The 20,130-nt window shown below is 34.0% G+C and overlaps 1 protein-coding gene across 2 annotated transcripts in view; it reads left to right on the top strand.

Annotated features, from left to right (window-relative positions):
• LOC149422413 (uncharacterized) overlaps positions 1-18,522 on the top strand; it is a 53,038-nt gene extending 34,516 nt beyond the window's left edge. For both annotated transcript variants that reach the window (XM_089633791.1, XM_089633790.1), the window contains exons 5-7: positions 1,399-1,538; positions 12,037-12,202; positions 18,395-18,522. In XM_089633791.1, the coding sequence (XP_089489917.1) occupies positions 1,399-1,538; positions 12,037-12,202; positions 18,395-18,495 (407 nt within the window). In that variant the 3' untranslated portion in view covers positions 18,496-18,522. The remainder of the gene's footprint in view (positions 1-1,398; positions 1,539-12,036; positions 12,203-18,394) is intronic.
• Positions 18,523-20,130: the final 1,608 nt, after the last annotated feature.

The raw sequence follows: 20,130 nt of genomic DNA, 5'->3' as shown, positions 1-20,130 counted from the left end.
CGTTTTCAATTACCACAACATCAATAATGCCATTTTTGTAAGAATGGCACTCTTGTGCATAAAAAAAGTCACGAGCCGCCACTGGTCTTGGCCCAAGGGTTGTAACGCAATGTGAATTCTAAAAATAAATAATACGTTGGTCGTGGCCGTAGTCAAACCATTAATTATGAATCACCGCTGCTCAGTGGGTAAATTAAGCCTATTAACGTAATTACAATTAATTGTGGTGTGTATTTCAAATAGGGTAAAATGATGACATAGTAATTATGCATGCCAGATCGGCCAGTCGATATACGGCCTCGAGACAACATCCTATTTAATTAGCTTATACGGTCCGCCCTAAAATATAAATGCAAAATATAAAACACTGTAATACTTTATGACAATAACCAACATTAGTGACTGTTGGAGTTCTGGGCATACAAATAATAATTTATAATAAAACACATAAAAATAATTTACTTCATAAATAAGTTTTCATGTAGGCTTTCCATACAAGGTAGAAAATATCTTTTCTTGGTCTGTTAAAATCAAACGATATGTAATTTTTAATTGTTGAAGACAATATAAGCGATTTCCAAAACGAAAACTTGAAACAGAAAAATCAAACAGAAAAATCAGAAAAGGATACGGTCACATCTAGGACTCCAATCCAGAACCCTTGCCTTGCCGGGACCCTGGACCCTGGTCCCATTAGGTTCATTAGCTAGTTACGGTCCCGTTAGCTCAGTGGTAGAGCGGTGCCCCGGCAAGGCAAGGGTCATGGGTTCGAGTCCTAGATATGACCGTATCCTTTTCTGATTTTTCTCTTTCTTATTTTTGTTTGGAAATCGCTAATATTGTCTTCAATAATTAAATATTACAATTTGAGGTTTTACTTAATAAAGTTATTCCAAAAAATAAACGATATATAATTGTTGAATTCACTTGAAAAGCTGATTGAAAACCAGCCACAAAAAGTGATACATTCATAGTTGGCATTAAAAATTCTGTATACTTTCGAAAATACCTAATACTTAACGTACCCATCTAGTAAAACCATACATGTTAATTCAAATTACTAAAAAATGATTAAATTTATAATTTAATAAAAGCATTTCTAGTCCTAGTAGATTATACATGGCGTATCCATCCGCAGTATTGACTGGTGGAAAATTGATTGTTATTCAGAAACAGGAGTTTCACATCACTTTATGACGAACTCCCTTTTTTAAACACACCCACATAGTCGTCTGATGACGCCAAAACCCAGTTTCAATTAATAAACCACCAAAGAAAATTGTACTATATTTTTTTGCACAATCCAAGGTAAAATTCAATATTATTTCACATAATGTAATAAAAGTGATGTCTCTATATAAATTCTATTTCTCATTAATTCCCTTTTTTCTGTCGCAGCCCTGCCCGCTGACCCGCCGCAGATCACTGGGGACGTGTACCCGCGCGATTACCGGGAGGGGGATGTGCTGTCCCTGAACTGCACGGCGGGGTCCTCGCATCCCCCAGCCCGACTGCGGTGGATGGTCAACGACAGACAGGTCAGAAACAAACAACATAATCATAGGCACGTGACAAAATAGTGATTATCATTATTATTTACTATTATGATTTTGCTTTCTCATAGAAGTAACACGTCACACCCACAAATTCACTTGATTCTTGATCTAGCGACTATAGTGTGGGGACAGACCGTGAATGAGGTCTAGCAAAATCAAAGTAAAGAAGAAGAATGTTGTCAAAGGTATGGTTGACTTTTTTCGACTGCTAAGAGTCAGCAAAACGATGACTTTCTCAATTTATGGAATTTAGTGAGGCCATAGAAAGCGTTAGACGGCAAGGCGGTATGTAAGGACGGTAATTATCTGGTAATCTGATCGCTAAACATAGTTCATTAAATGTACTGAATATGTCACACCTGGGCGATTTATATTTACATGATCTACAAGAATAAACCATAAAAATAGCCGTCTTGGAGGCGTTGTTTAACAGCGCCATACCTCGTGTCATGCTTTGCCGCGCCAGTACGTCCGTTCTGCCACGTGGGATACATAACAGATCATGGTGCCAGGGACGGGGCTGTAGTTATACGGTTGGAACAACTTAAACCATTCCAGAAGGTATGGGCTCTCTATTAAATTATTAAGAATTTTGTACGCCGTTACTGCAAGGGCCCCACTCCTACTCGAGTGGAGAATTTGGTAGCGCGTTTCGGCAAGCAAATCTTCGTGATGCATGAATCGCGGGTACTCTCCGTGCATTCTCAAATACTTTTTTTGAATCTGTTCTAATTTTCCAATGTATTTTTGTTGGTATGGGGCATACAGCAGAGGCGTATTCAATTTTAGACTCTATAATGCAGTTGTACAAAGTCATCATTGCCTCGGGATTGGAAAATTGTTATAAAATTCATCAATCATTTTCGTAAAGAAAGAAAAGTATGTGGCATATGACTGGAAGAATGAACAATATATGAACCACAAGATGCAGAATTTCCTCAAAATCTATTGTTACCTTACTTTACTTCTGCCAAATACTCATTAATGGCAATGCGAACAATACTAACAATCATGACAATAATGGCAGTAATTACTACATTGTCATTACAGCACCATGCAACACTGCCGGGAACGTGTTTGGGGTGAAGCTCTTTCTTACTTCCTTAGACGTAGAGCTCTGCTTTAACCGCACTCTAACTCATGTGTAGTTTACACAGTTTCCTGACATGTATTGGTAGGTTTACGTCATGCATTGGAAAATTAGAGTAGTTTAATATAAAATTGTTTCATAATACGGGATAAATGACTAGCTAATGTTACATTCAGTAAAATGCCACCCCTCGGGGAAACTGATATTCTAACAGCCTCCCGGCCACTATAATGTTTCTTAAGCTGCCAGTTCGCGTTGGGCAATGCACTGGCCCAACATGTACAGGACCGTTGGCAGGCCAACCCGATTACTGTCGGTTTTTCGTGTACACATCTAATGATCTTGGCGCCAACCCACCAATAGGGTTCACACGTTGGCGCCAACCTTTGCCCAATGCGTCGCCCAACGTGTACTGTCAGCTTTAGATGCAACCACCAAACGATATGAAGAAGTTCTACCTTGTTACATTAAAATTCATGGTGTATGGACGAGGGACGGGTGAAAGGCTGGCGCACACGCAGACGTGAGATAATTGAAGATGGCGGTTTGAACGGGTGCTCTGATCGTTTGAATAAATGTATTTTTATAGAATAGATTCTTTAGATTGATTAGGTTCTAATTGCAATTTAAGTTCAAAGTGCAATATAATCTAAGTTCGAAGTGATACAATATAATAATAAATTAAAAAGTGCGAGAATTTTTTTAGGATCAGCATTTAATATTTCGACACACACCTAACATTTGAAAATTCAGTCACTAGGTGCTCACATGTTATTCGATTTTAGTTTAACATAGACTAAAAATGGATTGAATGGAATTAGATCGAGTACACGCAGTCCTTAGATGGACTGAACGATAAGCGAAAAAACCTCTGATCCGACCCGCATTAAGGATACCAATTAGGATCATTGAATAATAATTACGGATTACAGCAAAACTGAATTTAGTTCAATGGATAGGGGACTCTAATGTTCATATGTGTTTATTTAAATTACCTACCTGTAGAATGAAATTCCTAGAAATGACACATCGACATGTTATTTATAGATAACACCTGGATGCTATAACATGACCTGTATGAGGAAATTCACAAAAGTACTCGTAATGCAGACTTTATAATACGTGAGCCATGGCCGACTGACAGTGGCGTGCATCACATAAAGATGGAAAATCTGTGCCTACATTTTTTTTCTGAAAAATAAGTACTTCTTTACAAAATTTTGATTTTTTTTTCATCATTTTTCTATCATAAAAAAATGTTTCTGCTTGATAAATTTATACTTTTGTTGTTGAAATCTGCCTAGGGCGCATAATCCTTCATATACTATTGTATGATGAATATTAATAATCAACACCTGAAAAGCTACAGCCTCCTCTTGGCCTAGTAGCAATGCTCGCAACTGCCGACTGACGACCTCCATAGTGAAGCGGTAAGCTCCTTGGCTCTAGACTTATAGGTTCCTGGTTCGAAATACTGCATTTTTAATTTCGTATTTGTTACTTCATATAATAAATCAAAACCGATAATTTATATTCATAATAAATAATTATATTTGCATTTCTATCCAGAGTGGAAAGTCAGGTACTTGTATAGAGACCACTATTTAGAATCGATCGAAAAGTGTATTTGGTAGAATGGCTCAACTTCTACCAAAACAAGTAAAGAGTGGATCATACTTTTGTTTAATCCAATTCCATCTAAAATATCTAATAGAAATATTAAACACACACATCACGTATTTAAGCGACTTATACTACAAGGTAGGGCAAAAGTAATAACATAATTTGAATGTGCCATAATTTTTGCAAATGGCGATAAATGTCATTGTGCTTTGACGTTTAAGTTACAAATAGAAAATTAGTCGACAACATGGAATGGAGAGATACACGCCGGAAGAACTATTGTTACTGCTTATTTGACCAATTTCCGATCTGTTGTTTTAACGCAGCGTGAATTTCGTCGCCGTTTTCCTCATCGTCCTGCACCATGTGCGCGAACAATCAAGCCTTTGGCTGAACGCCTCGTGCAAACCTTCAAATAAACATTCCGTGTAAACAGAGCACATTTTTATCATTTCTAACAAAATGGCAGCCAAATCACATTATGATATTTTACCTGCGTTAAAAAAAGACCGGAAATTGGTCAAATAAGCAGTAATAATAATTTCGCATTCTTCAAGTGCGTATCGCTTGCTTGTTGTCAACTAATTCTTTATGTGTCTATAACAAACATGTTGAATGAATTAGCAAAAATTATGGCACATTTACATTATGACGTTAGTTTTGCCCCAGGTTGTATAATTATACAGAATAAAGTAGTTTTTTTTTCGCCATCTGTTGAACGTAAAAGCAACACGCGCTATCTTCACAGACAGAGCCACAGCAACGCGTAGCGGGGTTCAGCTACTAATATAATAAATTTAGTTAAACTAAATCGTCTACTGATTATATTAAAACTCAATATTAAGATATTAAGTATATTTAAAAAATCATTCAATAGGTAGGGTTGGGCGGGGCTAGTTGAACCAAGGGGCTAGTTGGGCCACGCCAATATCTTCGGAGCCGAAAGACTTACGAAGAATGCTGAACATGTTCTAGCAAGCTAGAAGTGTGGCGACCGCGCCACCAAGCATTCAGTGGGCACATGGCATCCGTAGCGTGTGTACGGGGATTTTATGTGATTTTTGCTCTAAAAGTAAAAAAAGACGATCGACTGCTTTTTTGAAAATAGATACCAAGGAAAAAGATACCAAGTCAAGGTAAGTCAATTTGAAATTGGTGTTTACTTAACTATATCTTGTCAATTGTAAAATTGTAATACATTTAGTGGTATATGAGTTATCCGATGAAATTTGTAACAAAACATGGGTGGGGCTAATTGAACCAAATGGTTCAACTTGCCCCATTCAGATTCCTTAATGTAATTTTATACGTAGTGCATTTATTTCACTCATCAACACATCAATAATACCGATTTTTTTAAACTTTCTAGATGCGTACACGGTATACCGACAACAGGCAAAGAGAATGTTTCTCCCAATATCAACAACAATACTGTAGCATCTACATCTAGAAGTGGCGTTTACTTTTCACCTGAAACCCTTAGACCATTTCCAAAGGCAGGGCCTAAAAACAGCAGCAAACATCGAGGAAGAAAAGAAGAGCTGCTATTTTAACAGACACTCCTGAAAAGGATTCTCTTGCCCAAGAGCAATCTAAGAAGCAAAAGACAGGAACAGATAAGGCAAAAAAGAAGGCAACTAAGAAAAAACTCTTCATATTGTCAGACTCATCATCCGACAATTGTGAAGAATATGCTTGCCTAATTTGTGATGAGATTTATTCAGAGAGCTTTCCAGGAGAAGAGTGGGTTCGTTGTCACGCCGGTCTAAAGTGGGCACACCAAAAGTACACATCTGGAACTATTCCAATGTACATTTGACGATTTTATCGATTAAATAATTCTAAGTAAACTTACCTGTTTTATTGTACTTGTTTTTTTTAGATAAAATAATCGTTCTATTACCTAATTCTGTATTCTGTCATTATTTCAATAAATTTACTTTAATATCTTAATTTGTTTTATTAAACAATGAGTGTGAATGATAATAAATTTATGACACTGTATTGTTCAACAAGCCCCGTGGGGTGGTTCAACTAACCCCACCTATGAGGCAAGTTGAACCATTTCTCCTTCTGCGTGAAAATTAAAATATCTTGCATAAAGTCAACGTATTATATGATTTCACGAATAACATTATAAAGCCAGATAATGAAGCTATCTTAATAAATTGAAAAAACAAAAATAACTATAAGAGTTTCGAGTCTGGGGTCAAATTAGCAAAATCATGTTCAACTAGCCCCGCCCTACCCTAGCTTAAATTTTCCATTATTTAATTCCAAAGATATTATCAGTATCCTTATATACTAACAGCTGAATTTTGCCCACGTAGATCCCGAGAGAGACCAGTAAAATATTATGAGAATTTGTTTTCATTCAAATGAGTTTCAGATCTTGATAAGATTCACAATCTCACGATATTTGACTGACTCGAGAAAAATAAATAGCCGTAATATTATATCATAATTCAGAATCCAATCATCATGTTGTCAAGAGTCGGTCTCATCAGCATTATATTATCATATACTGTCACATTATTGGTTTGCCTAGAATTCCTCTAGATTCTGATGAGATGGAACAGTTAAAATCCTTAAAAGGATTATCCCTTCGGAATAAAATATCTAATCATGGTGATATGTGAAATGGTGGAGACCTGAAAATGTTTTGATATTTTTTTGTTTATTTTATTATATTAGTAAAGCTCAAACACAAAAGTGGAGACATAATTGAACAAAGGAAAAAAGGGATCTTGTTAGCGTTTTTTCTGAAAATATCACAATTCACGCTAAGGCTTACAATACAAGCAAAATGGGGGTTTTGATCAACATCCAGTTAAAATACTAATAATAATAATTTACGTAGGCTTACATTTTATTAAGAGTTATAAATATTTTTGAGTGAATACTATCTATTATATAAAAAACATTTTAAAGTGTCAAAGTGTAAAGATTTTTCTAAAGGGTTTCTGATTTTTTACAGCAAACCTACAAAATTAATTAAGACGAAACTACAAGCGACAAATGTGTATATTCTTTGTATACCTTATATTGTAGGTGATGGGTATTAAAATCGCTTGACAAACGGAGTCTAGAAACGTTCGATTTCAAGCACAAAACTGGTTTTTATTTATTTTGTAAATAATTTTATAAGAAAGCAAAAAATTTAATCAAGTGAAACTGTCTGAAAGATAATCTTAGCTATAAAACTTATTTTTTAAGTTGTTTCCTTTACGCGTTCATACATTTCTATTGAAAAATATTTTTTATAGTAGTTTAAATTTATATTTTTATTAAGTAATTTATTTTTATTATTTCTATTCTACACAAGAGAAACGATAGGAAAACCTTCAATTTGTCTGATGCATATTTTTTGGTATTCATAATGTTCACCGATTTGTTATAAAGATTAATCAAAATACTGATTTAGCAAAGTCTCGCGTTAAATGAAATAAAAGCAGCTAAAGATTATTTATAAACATTTTTTGTTAAAGTAGTTTTTGTTTTGATAAGTGATAAGCATTTGTGTAAGATTTAACTTGTGTGTATTCAAAAATTCTTAGTAAAAAAACCAGTACCTAGGTATTAGAGATATTGATATGAAAGTTATATCTCTGAAGTGCAAATGCCATTATCCCATTTTTGTTCAACAATTGAAAATTTCAGTGAACATTTTAAGATCCTTTTTGTGTTTGTAAAATGCCACGGGCAGTGAATACTATCAAACAGAGTAGGCCTGGGAAATGGGAAATCTTCGTAAGGAACACATTAAAAATGTATTTCTTTAGAAAGCATTCGTTAATCTTCCCAATTAGATCAATTAGATAGTATCTACTTTAAAAAAAATTGTCCTGTTGTGTCTTGGAAAAACTTTTATTTAAAAATAATTAGATCTGTTTAATCGGATTACGGTACCCATTAACGTTGAAGAGATTTAATCATTAATGCGCTCTGTATTAAGCTCAACTCCCAACTAAATTTGGGAGGCGAGTTTGGGTACCGCTGCCCTGGCAACCATTTTTTTAATAACCAACACCTCTGCCGCAAGTCACCCCAAATGGTTTGCTATATTTGATAATTTAGCTGGGGTGCCCGGGTTCATCGGGTGAAGTGTGTTCAGCATGCACCTGCCCACCAGGTTCGTGCCGTGCCAGATCGAGAGAGGCTGGTTTGGGGAGACTGTTTGACTTCTCCAACTTGTCTCTCGACCAATCGCTTTGCGCCGCAATGGGAGGGATATATTTATATGTCCGTTACTCCTGGACACCCACCCACCCTCATACCGTTTACCATCCCAGAACTTACTCACCTTCCTTTTCTTAAAAAAGACCCTCCAGACAGCATCTCAAACGATGAAATATGGGAAATTATTTCCCATATATTATATATATTAACAAAAAGAATAACGGTAGAATATCTACCTTAAAATCCTTGTTTTAAATTGTATAGTCATGAGGTCAAACGAAATCACGATAAAGTTAACTAATTAGTCGCATGTGTGACTGAATTTACGATCTTTGTTGGGGTGTAGCATAGTATAAATATCACGCCACATCATATAAGTAAACGGAATTGCATGCAACTTCACAATACACTGTTTGTGAATTAATTTTAAACGATAAATTTTAGATGGCTACACAGAAAGCAGATAGTCAACACACAACTCAAATATGTTATAGTCACTTTTTTATCTTGTTAATTTAATACTGTTCATATAACATTATATAAATACTATTAGACCCACAATGCTTCGCTTTTGCTAATGTCATTCTCGGGCATCTCCGACTTCTTCCATTATGCACTACTGTATATGTCACAATGTTACTGTTAAGAAACTACATTACAATGATTTTATTTCTACTCTGTATCTCATTCCTATAGTATTACTTGGGCATCCCTGACTTCTTCTACAACATAAACAATAAACAAAATCCAAACACGACGTCTAATTTTTGATCAAATCCTATTATTTAAAATCCTAAATAATGGTCTGGACTCACCAGAACATACCAATTTAATAAATTTTCATATTCCGTCTAGATCAACCCGACAATCTGATTTATTTTATCTACCCTCGTGTAAAACAAACATTCGAATAAATTCCCCGATTCCTCGTATATGTGCACAATATAATAAAAAAATTTACAGTATTGACATTTTTGGTAATAACCTAAAGAAATATCGATATGAAGTAATGCGTACGATCGATTAGATATGAGAGTATGGAATGCATCGGCAGCATCTCCTATCCTCTTCCTATTTTCCTCTTCCTATCCTCTTCCTATTTTCCTCTTCCTCTCCCCTTCCTTTAACACCAAATTAATTTTAAGAAACTAAAACTTCATTTCTAATGCACTTTAACATAAGAAACTTCTGTGGCTTCGCTTCAATTAACTTGTATATTTATATCTATCACTGCATATTATATAAAGCTGTTTGTTTCTTACAAAATAAATAAATAAATAAGCCACACTCCTAGCACTAATAAGAACAAACTTGAAATTTTCAGCGATATCGGTCGGCTACTTTTCGAGCAAAAATACGCAGGCTGAATTTTTATGTATTATTAAGATTAAGATTAATTATTTTTTTTACCATTATATTTTTTTCGTCAAAATAAAAGATTTACAATAGATATTTTAACTCGAAAATATAATTCGCCCATAAAATAGAAAGTTTGTATGAAGCACATGTTACATTAATGCGTGATTATATAAGAAACGAAAATTCTTATGGTATCTAGCATATAATAAAACAAATTAAGATATTTACATGCCTATTTAAGCGATACAACTTTCACCTAATACGCCAAAAATCCCAGTGCATTTTTCACATGTAGATTGGTTTTTCCAAGGATTTTAAATTTAGATAAAAGAATGCCTGCTAAAAGCATCTCGAAGAAAATCCTTGCAGTAACAGACCAATGTGACGATAGATAAGAAACCACCAGAAAAAACCCTTTGCACGTGTACCTACTGTCGTATATTGTGTCGAATATAATATTGATGCCCATACCCTGCAGGTACATATAATATGAAGCTTAGTAGAGGCTCTACGACACAGCTATATTTTTTGCTAGCTGTCTTGCAGACAGGAAGCAGTTTGTGTCTCACGGACTATTCCAATCTATACATTTCTTTGTACGATCGGGGGTACCACAAGGCAGTAATTTAGGCCCATTCCTTTTGTCCATATTCTTTAACGATATTTCAGAAGTATGTCTGTACCCTATTTCAACCTATTTCTTCTCTTTGCTGATGACGTAAAACTTTTCTTAGAAATACTATTAGAAGACTGCAATCAACTCCAGTCAGACATTGATAGAATTGTTGACTGGAGTAAAATAAATCGGATTGAGTTTAATATTTCTAAATGTTTCATTTTGTCATTCACTTGGGCGAATCATACCTGGTGTTACCGGTATAGAATGGACGTCCGAAGTTTAAAACGTGTCTCGACAATGAAGGATCTCGGAATCATGTTTGATAGTAGGCTGACATTTCATGCTCATATTGAGAGGGCATATAGCACTTCACTGAGAATTCTGGGCTTTGTTCTACGTACTACGAGGAATTTTAGAGATACCCGGGTGCCTATAGTTTTATTTGATTCCTTAGTAAGGAGTAGACTTGAAGGTGGGTCGGTGATTTGGAGTCCATACCAAGTATGCTCTCATGTTAGAGAGAGTTCAGAAGAAATTCTTGAGATTTCTCTATATGAGGGAGTATGATACTACCGGTGGCTCTATCCTACTGACTTTCTTTTTGGTATGCCCGGAAAGAACTATCTACTGGTCAGGAGCGATGTGCGCATCGCTACACATTTCTTTAGACTGATTCGTGGATGTTTTGAAAATTCGGTCACCATGGAGAGTATTCATTTCCCGATGGTTATCTCCGTCACCGACAACATAGACTATTCTATCTCTCAGCCTGCAGGACTAATTTGCCAATGGTCTCCTATGGGGAGAACAATCTTACTGTTTAACAGAATCAATTCGGATATCAACATTTTTAGCATCAATGAAACTTCCTTTAAAATGCAAGCTCTATTATTACTGGTATAGTTCATAAACACACTGTTTATATTAATGTAAGAATTTTTATTACCAAATGTATTTTAAAAACGCATTAAAATTAACAATTTTGTAATGTTTTTAAAATGAATACACTGAACTGAATTGAATTGAGAAGCTTATATTCAAATTTAAGATGTGTCATCATGAACTTCGTTGACTGAACGTAGTAAGTCCTGTTTTAACTGGACCGTTGTCATTTCATCTGTCAGTAAATTTGTTTGTGACGTTCCGGTTACGGTTCAAGATTGTGGCCTTATTGAATATTACCTTTTTATCCTGTCAGAGTTCGCACGATCAAGGTTCCTACCTTCATCTATTTTCTAGTACAATGGAATCAGTATTATAATGGTACTTACCGGCCTGAAGAAAGTATAAAAACTAATTGTCATTGAGATGGCGTAATTTCATTGGAATTTCTTATTTGAAATTTTAAAATAATAAAGTAACACAAAATATGTGATTTATAAATAAGTTTCTAGGTATCTAAGTACTTACCTACAAATCTAGGTCTACTATTCCCAGAACTATTAGTTGTAGTAGCACTTACAATAACATCCCTACTTATTTCGCAATATACTGATTAATGGTTAATCTTTAGTGTAAGCGAAAATGGTAGTGTAAATATTAAATTACTTTCTACAAAAAATGTGTAACACCACTTTCATGACTTTGAGTGCAACATTTTTAATCAACAGGTGCCCTCGTGGTTCGACTCCCTGGGGGGCGGTGAGCGGGGGGCGTCTTCGGGGCTGCGGCTCCGCCTGTCGCAACATCACTTCCCGCGGGGGCTGCTGGCGGTGCGGTGCCTCAGCACGGTGGGGAATCCGCCCCTGGGGGATATGAGAGAAGCGCTCATTTTAGGTCAGTATTCTATTACATGAGAGATTAAGAACAAAATTTTAACAACGTTTTTTAAACAGATAACCAAATGATGCATAAAAATATATGTTTAAAAAAATAATAGAAGTAAAGAAGCAATTCAAACTACCCTTATTTTTAGGAAAAAAAATTTCATCATTACAATATTTGTGTCAATTGAATGAGCATGTGTTCGCACAACATCTGGAAATACTTATTAGCGTGTGTTTGCCTAATATCTGGAACTAATTATAACCATGTGTTCGCATAACATCTATAAATATTAATTAACATGTGTTAGCATAACATCTGAAACTAATTATAAGCATGTGTTCGCATAACACCTGGAAATACTAGCATGTGTTCCGAATTTTTTTTTATATTAACTCCACACAGGAGGCCCTGAAGAAAATAATTTCCCTCAGGGCCTATGTCATCTTTGGGGATGCTGTGTGGAGGGTCTTTTTGTGGAGAGGAAGGAGTGAACATGGGTCTTGAAGAGTCCCATGTTGTAGGAGGGAGGAAACACAGAGGCCGGCAGTTCGTTCCACAGCCGAGCTGTTGAACTTAAGAACGAATCGTAGAAGCGACCCGTTCTCATGTGACAAATGTCAACTGTTTACAAATGTTGGGCGCGCGTTTGGCGTGTATCCCGACTACGCACCGGTGCCGAAGGGATCAATGACGCTAGTTCCTCAGAGCATCTTCCATTTTAATACCGATAGAACAAGGACAGCATACCTACCTGACGCCTGTGCTCTAAAGATTGCAGTCCGTCTGTTAAGATTGGGGAATCTATCAAACAGACCGCCCGTTTCAAATCATACACATCTGGAACTAATTATTAGCATGTGTTCGCATAATATCTGGAAATATTTATTAGCATGTGTTCGTGATTTTTCATTTCGTTCTGCGCTAGAAAATTAAACTGAATGTAGTGCCCTTTTTGTGAAAGGTTGCATCTAGGGCGCTTATGTGAAAAATGAAAGAAAAAATCATAGACTTTCATTAAGTTTCGTGGTGTGCATAACAAAGTGGATATTGTGATAATATATAAAAAAAATGAAAAATCATATCTTATGTAGCGAAGAGTGAATTTATATTGATTTTCACCCCTATTTCTATGAACATCGAAGACCTGTGGTTTTCATAAGACATCCATGAATGTCAATCATGTTGTCAAAAGAAAAAAACTTTGTAAATTCCCAAATAGATTTAGATATATGCTGAAAACATGGCTCATAAGTAAAAATACTTTATACTAATCATTACTACGAATCAATAGTTGTTATTTATTGGCAGTTTAGATAGTTGGTGCTAATAATAATAATCTGAATATCTTATAAGTAGTAACAATATTGTGTTTATTTACAATTTATAATAATATTATGTATACTTATTTACAACATAATTGAACATGTTTACAAACTGCTTAATTGTACGAGTAGTTTAACGGGATAATACTAAATAAAACTAGATAAAAACAATAAAATAGAAGATTACCGGCAGCTTAAAGATTTCAATAAATTATCAAATTTTCTGGAAGATTTAAGTAGCTTTCAATCAAATCAACCAATGTCAGTAAATTGTTCTTAAATGTCTAACAGTAAAAATCAATAAAGAAATAAAAGTAACTCCCTTCCTCACCATTTTTTTTTCGATTATTTGTGAATTTGAAATAGAATTCTTTACAAATAAAATGGCGTGGCCGTACAGTGCCAGTTTGTCTGCCCTTTTCATGAGCTAATATTTGATTTAGAAACAATTCTATACCGATATTATTTATAAATAACTATTTTCCGAGAACTCTTATCAAGTTGTTAGTCCCCTGATAAATCAGTCGGGAGGAAACTATCGTCCCCTTGTTTACCTATTGAAAAAGGACTCAGGCGTATTGGATGGTTTTTATTCCAACAAAGACCGCGTAACGAATTTCATTCCGAAAGCAATCTTGATTTACTAACCAATTTTTCAACGCATTTGCTACAATACAACATGATGATTTTCGTAAATTGAGAATTCGTTCATAAATACCTATTAATTATTCTTACAATACTTTTATCATAAATACCTATTAATTGTTCATATAATACTTTTATCATGAATACCTATTAATTGTTCTTAAAATAATTTTATCATGAATAACTATTAATTGTTCATACAATACTTTCATCATAAATACGTTTAAATTATTCATACAATACTAGTATCATAATTAATTGTTAATTGTTCATACAATTATAAAATAATTTTACCGTAATTAATTGTTAATTTTTCATTAACTATTAATTGTTCATACAATACCTATTAATTATTCATACAATACTTATTACATAAATACCTATTAATTGTTGATAAAATAATTATATCATAAATACCTTGTTATGAAAATATTTAGAAACATAACAATTATAATTAGGTATTAGCCTCACAAAGTAGGTACAACCCCACTCACCAGCATATCAACCTATTAATTGTTGTTATAATACTTATCTCATAAATACCTATTTGGTAAATTCCCACTTGGTGTCTCAATAGAAACGTTCTTATCATTAAAAAATGATCACTTAATAAGTAAGAAATAATTTTTAGATTCGATTTTTTATCTTTTATTTTTACCTTTGAATATTATATAAATATAATCAGAAAATATCCCACCTAAAACCCTTTCTCGCAGACTAAGCTGTAGATTTTTTTTGCTGTGAACTGCATGTGAAACTTATAATTTTGATTATTTTTGTAGTGTTTCATACGTGAAACTTATAATTTTGACATCAAAATACCAATGTAAAATTGTACCTATTAATTCCCATCTATGTATTGTAAGTTCCTCTCGTCGTACAACGAGTTGTAATTCATCGGAATTGCTCTAGCAAGAAATAAAAATAATAAAAATTAATAAAAATAAATTATTAAGGTGTTTGTTGAGACGCGCGCTATATTCTAGTGGTTTGGCCTATTTCAGCATATCGCTCGCCATACATTCCTATTGGGATTTTATAGTGAGCGAGGTGCTGAAATAGGCCAAGCCATGAGAGTATAGCGCAATCTGTCGGCCCCTGTATAGTTCAAGTAAGTAACTACGAGAAACGTATTTTATTTAATTCTACTTGGTTCACTTTCAGTGCGTATCATTCATCTATAAAACACCTCATTTCCCAAATCAAGTAATCTTACTAAAACATTTAGTTCGTGGACTGCCGGTAGTTGCACATGACGCGACGGGTTAATTAATGTTTTGTGGCGTTCTTACCGCCCTATATATAGAGCTTCCCACTAATACGGCTACACACACACTATATCCAGGTATCTCTCGGCTTTGCTAAAACATTAATTAACCCGTCGCGTCGTGTGCAACTGCGTATCATTCATCTATAAAACACCTCACTTCCCAAATCAAGTAATTTTACTAAAACATTTTGTTCGTGGACTGCCGGTAGTTGCACGCGACGCGACGGGTTAATTAATGTTTTAGCAAAGCCGAGAGATACCTAGATAAAGTGTGTGTGTGTAGCCGTATTAGTGTGAAGCTCTACCATATAAGGCGGTAAGAACGCCACAAAAAGAACACATGAGCCACGTCTCATGTTTTCCTTGTATCCGATCCGGATTAACAATACATTTTCCGCATCCAATACATTCTAATTTATTTATTCATTTCTTTGTCGGCCAGCGATAGGGTGGAGGGAGGGGGAACACGTTTCAATTATTCAAAGCTTCCCCGTGGATTTATGTACGGGAATTTTATTCACTGGCCTTCTATCGTGTAGTAACTTAACTTCGTACTACAAATTTTCAGCACACCGTGTGAGGAAATCTATCCCGGGGGAGCCCCCTGAATTGTATGCAAAGGAGAAAAATTATTTAAATGCCGAACAAATTGGAACTTGGCACATATAATATGGATGAAAATTTATTATATTGCGTGAATGTTGCGTTTATCTGCCGTTCAGGCCTTTGTGCCATTTAATAAATTCTAATTTAAGTTGAACACTGCTAATATTAAGTCGAGGTTCACAATCATATGTGAAATGTAGATAATTAGTTTTGAGAAAAATCTTTGTTTTTCAGTGTTTTTTTAACGATTATTATAAAGGGGAGATTAGTGATTTTACTTTGACATACCTACATTTTCCAAACAACTGTAAGGCAAAAAAATACATAGGTGTGAAGCAGCATACTTTTTGTGCTCTGACGCCATGAAATTGTTCAAAGAGATAAGAAAATTTATAAAAAAATATGAAACCTTCATAAAAACTAATCGATACCTACTCCAAATAAATACTCTCACTATAACAAGCTAACGTATCTCACTGCTGGGAATACAACTAGATGCAAATATAAACTGGAAAGAACACGCATCTAAAGTTGTTGCAAAAATCAGTAGCTTTTCTTTTGTTCTAGGCACCCTTAAAAATATCTTAAACATCGAGTCAGTAATCACCGCATACTATGGATACGTATACTCAATGATAAAATACGGAATAGTTTTTTGAGGAAACTCAGTAAACGCCAAAGATGTTTTTATCATCCAAAAGAGGTGCCTACGAAAAATAACAAACTCTGATCACCGGGATTCATGTAGACCAATTTTTAAAAATCTTAAACTTCTGACAGTGACGGACATATATATAATGGAGTTATGCCTGTTAGTTCGATCATCTCCAGAAAAGTTCCACAAAAAAACTCAACACATAAACACGCTACAAGGTTCACAGAAAACCTATTAATCCCAAAAGCAAACAAAACTATTTTTCAAAAAGGATCACACTACATGGCCATTAAAGTATATAACAACCTTTCACGTAGCATCATACAAATAACCGACACACTTAAATTTAAATCAACACTAAATACATTTCTTTTAAACAAATGTCACTACACCTTGAATAAATACCTTACATGAATTATATACCTCTGTTTTTTTTATTTTTTTATTTACTGTTATTTATTTTTTATTTATTTGTTAACATGAAATTGTTGTGTTATGTGATATAATGTGTATTTGTCGGGTTAGCTGGAAGAAATAGGATGTAACCTATAAGTTATACCCTTTGTACTCTTTTTGTGCAATAAATATTTTTTGAATTTGAATTTATAGATTAACAATAACAGCACGATAATAATATGTGATACTAAAATAATCATATATATTGACGTGAATTATCATATTGATTTAACAAAAATATGCAAAGCTATCAAAGGTCATTTTTTATAAAAGAAAGATAAGAAGAAAAGATTTAAAATATTAATGTATCTACATTCTCTATCGCTAGAGAAGTTAGTTAAGATTAATGTATCTACTCTATCGCTAGAGAAGTTAGTGAAGATTAATCTATCTACTCTATCGTTAGAGAAGTTAGTGAAGATTAATGAATCTACTCTATTGCTAGAGAAGTTAGTGAGGATTAATGTATCTACTCTATCGCTAGAGAAGTTCGTGAATATGTATGTAAATGGTCCGAAACATTTTATTTTTTTAAAAGAAAGACACTCCCAGGTTATGAATAACCTGACAATTTTTGTGAAAATTTCCAACTACCATCACACTAAGCTGAAAATGTTGCTTGTGTCGTGATGGATAACTATTAGCTATCCAGGTAATCGAACTCACGACGCCAGGGAATGGGAATTCGACGCGATGCCAACTCAGTCACTGGGTGGTCATCGTTAAGGCGTAGCTTAATGTCAAATCACTATTTTGATTAATCTTTATAACGAATTGATATACATTATGAATATCAAAAAAATATGTTTTAGATAAATTGAAGGTTTTACTATCGTTTCGCTTGAATAGAATACAAATAAAAAATAAATAACTGAATAAAAAATATAAATGTTAATACTAAAAAATATATTTTTTCAGTAGAAATGTATGAACGCGTAAAGAAAACAACTTTAAAAAATACAGTTTTATAGCTAAGATTATCTGTGACAGTTTCACTTGATTAACTTTTTTGCTTTCTTATAAAATTATTTATAAAATAAGTAAAAACTAGTTTTGTGCTTGAAATCGAACATTTCTAGACTCCGTTTGTCAAGCGATTTTATGCCTGTTACCTACAATATAAGATATACCAAGAATATATACATATTTGGCTTGTAGCTTCCTCTTAATCATTAATTTTCAATTTCGTTTTCAGAGAAAAATATTTTCTTTGAATACACTGTGAACTGTTTGTTTTTCTTTTTCAGTTCGAGGGTCGGCTTCCAGCGTGGTTTTGCTTCCCTGGAGTTCGCACATTCTCTTAAGTGTACTTTGTTATTTCACAAAAACAATTATTTTGATTACGTAAGTATAATAGACAGGTTTCCAGATAAAGAGCACCATCATAATTTTAAGACTCGGTTAAGATTGTAATATTTGTAAATATTTTTTATATAACATAATCCGTAAGGTCTTATATTGGTCATCTTTGATTAATTTAAAATCGGAGTAAAATATTATATTCTATAAACATGTAATAAGTATATACATTAATAAACATTAACAAAACTTTTGTTTTTATATTCTTCTTATGATTGTTTTCTACGAAATCCTAATTTTTAGGTTAGACCGACTCATCGACGTGTTTTATGCCATTACCGCACAAGATGACCAACTGCCCGGATACAGTGGACTATGTCTTCCCAATCTCGAATATCCTGTGAGGTTGAAGGAAAGGAGAAGGAAGGAGTTGGCTTTGAAAAGGATAAACTTTGTTAAGAATTTGTTTGAAAATTTTATAAGGCATGGAGATATCTAACTCGCTACGTAGTTGTTTTTCTGTGACAACCCGCAAGAGGTTACATTGACAAGAGGTACAATTTGACCTTAGAACGGGATACCCCAGTAAGGTCACATTCTTTTCAACAAATGTAAAAAAAATAAAAAACTATATCTTCGAAGGCAGTATATTCTTTGTTAGGTACTTGTCTAACTAACTAACTTACCATCACGCTTAGTTTCTCCGCAGGTGTAGGCAGAAGTACATACCGCAAAACAGTTCGTTCTTGGCACACACCCCTTGCCTCATTCAATTAATACATCGTCTCATACGTACTCTTTTCTTATTCAGACTCATGACTCGACTCAAGTATTTGGTTCACTTGATCGTGCCATGTCTTCCTATTATATTATATATATTATCCTTACACTCATTTCTTCGTTCATTCGCTCTACATTCCCATTACCATTACGATTACATTACGATTACATCAGCCATTACGATTACATCAGCCTCGAATTCTTGCGAATCTCCACATTTCTCACACGATCATATATTTTTTTACAACACATACGCCTCAGGATTCTCATTTCTGCAGCCATCATTCTACTTCAATTCTACGTGCAGGTACGTGTAGATAATTTGAATACTTAAAGTGTATTCTACATTGAATCGATATCCGTAAAACCAATTAAAATAATATGTTTGAAAAAGTAAAAGATTTTTGTGTTTCACAATAATAATTTTGGACATGCTTAATTTATTTTCTTTCGATTAACCCAAAAACCTTCAGTCTATTGAAAAGCTAAAACGAAACATTAACTCGTGTACAAAATATAAATCCTCCCAGTTCGTAGGTAGATTGTAGTACGCATACCATGTCAAATCACTTTACGGTGTAAATAAAGCTCGGGTCAGTTGAATTATTAATAGTTACAAATCGATAGTTACACTAAACATAGCATTTATTTTTATGACAAATGGGTAGTACTAAATATGACTTTTAACAGAAATCTAGGGTTACCAACACATTCTTTTTATTAGAAAATGATACATTTAAAAAAATATATTCATCACACATCGATAAAAAATATGCGTTCATCACAAATAGTTATTGATGATTACGTTTATCAAAAATCTTATCGAAAATCAATTTGTAACATTTTCCTCATAAAGATTAGTTCAATTGTTAATTAAGTTAGGAAGTTATCCGACCCATAAAAT

The sequence above is a fragment of the Hesperophylax consimilis genome, chromosome 7 (genome assembly GCF_061612785.1).
Source record: "Hesperophylax consimilis isolate HC1 chromosome 7, BYU_Hcon_1.0, whole genome shotgun sequence".
In the NCBI taxonomy this organism is placed as follows: Eukaryota; Metazoa; Arthropoda; class Insecta; order Trichoptera; family Limnephilidae; genus Hesperophylax; species Hesperophylax consimilis.
Note: the sequence above shows the minus strand (reverse complement) of the source record. Positions and strands in the feature narration are given on the sequence as shown.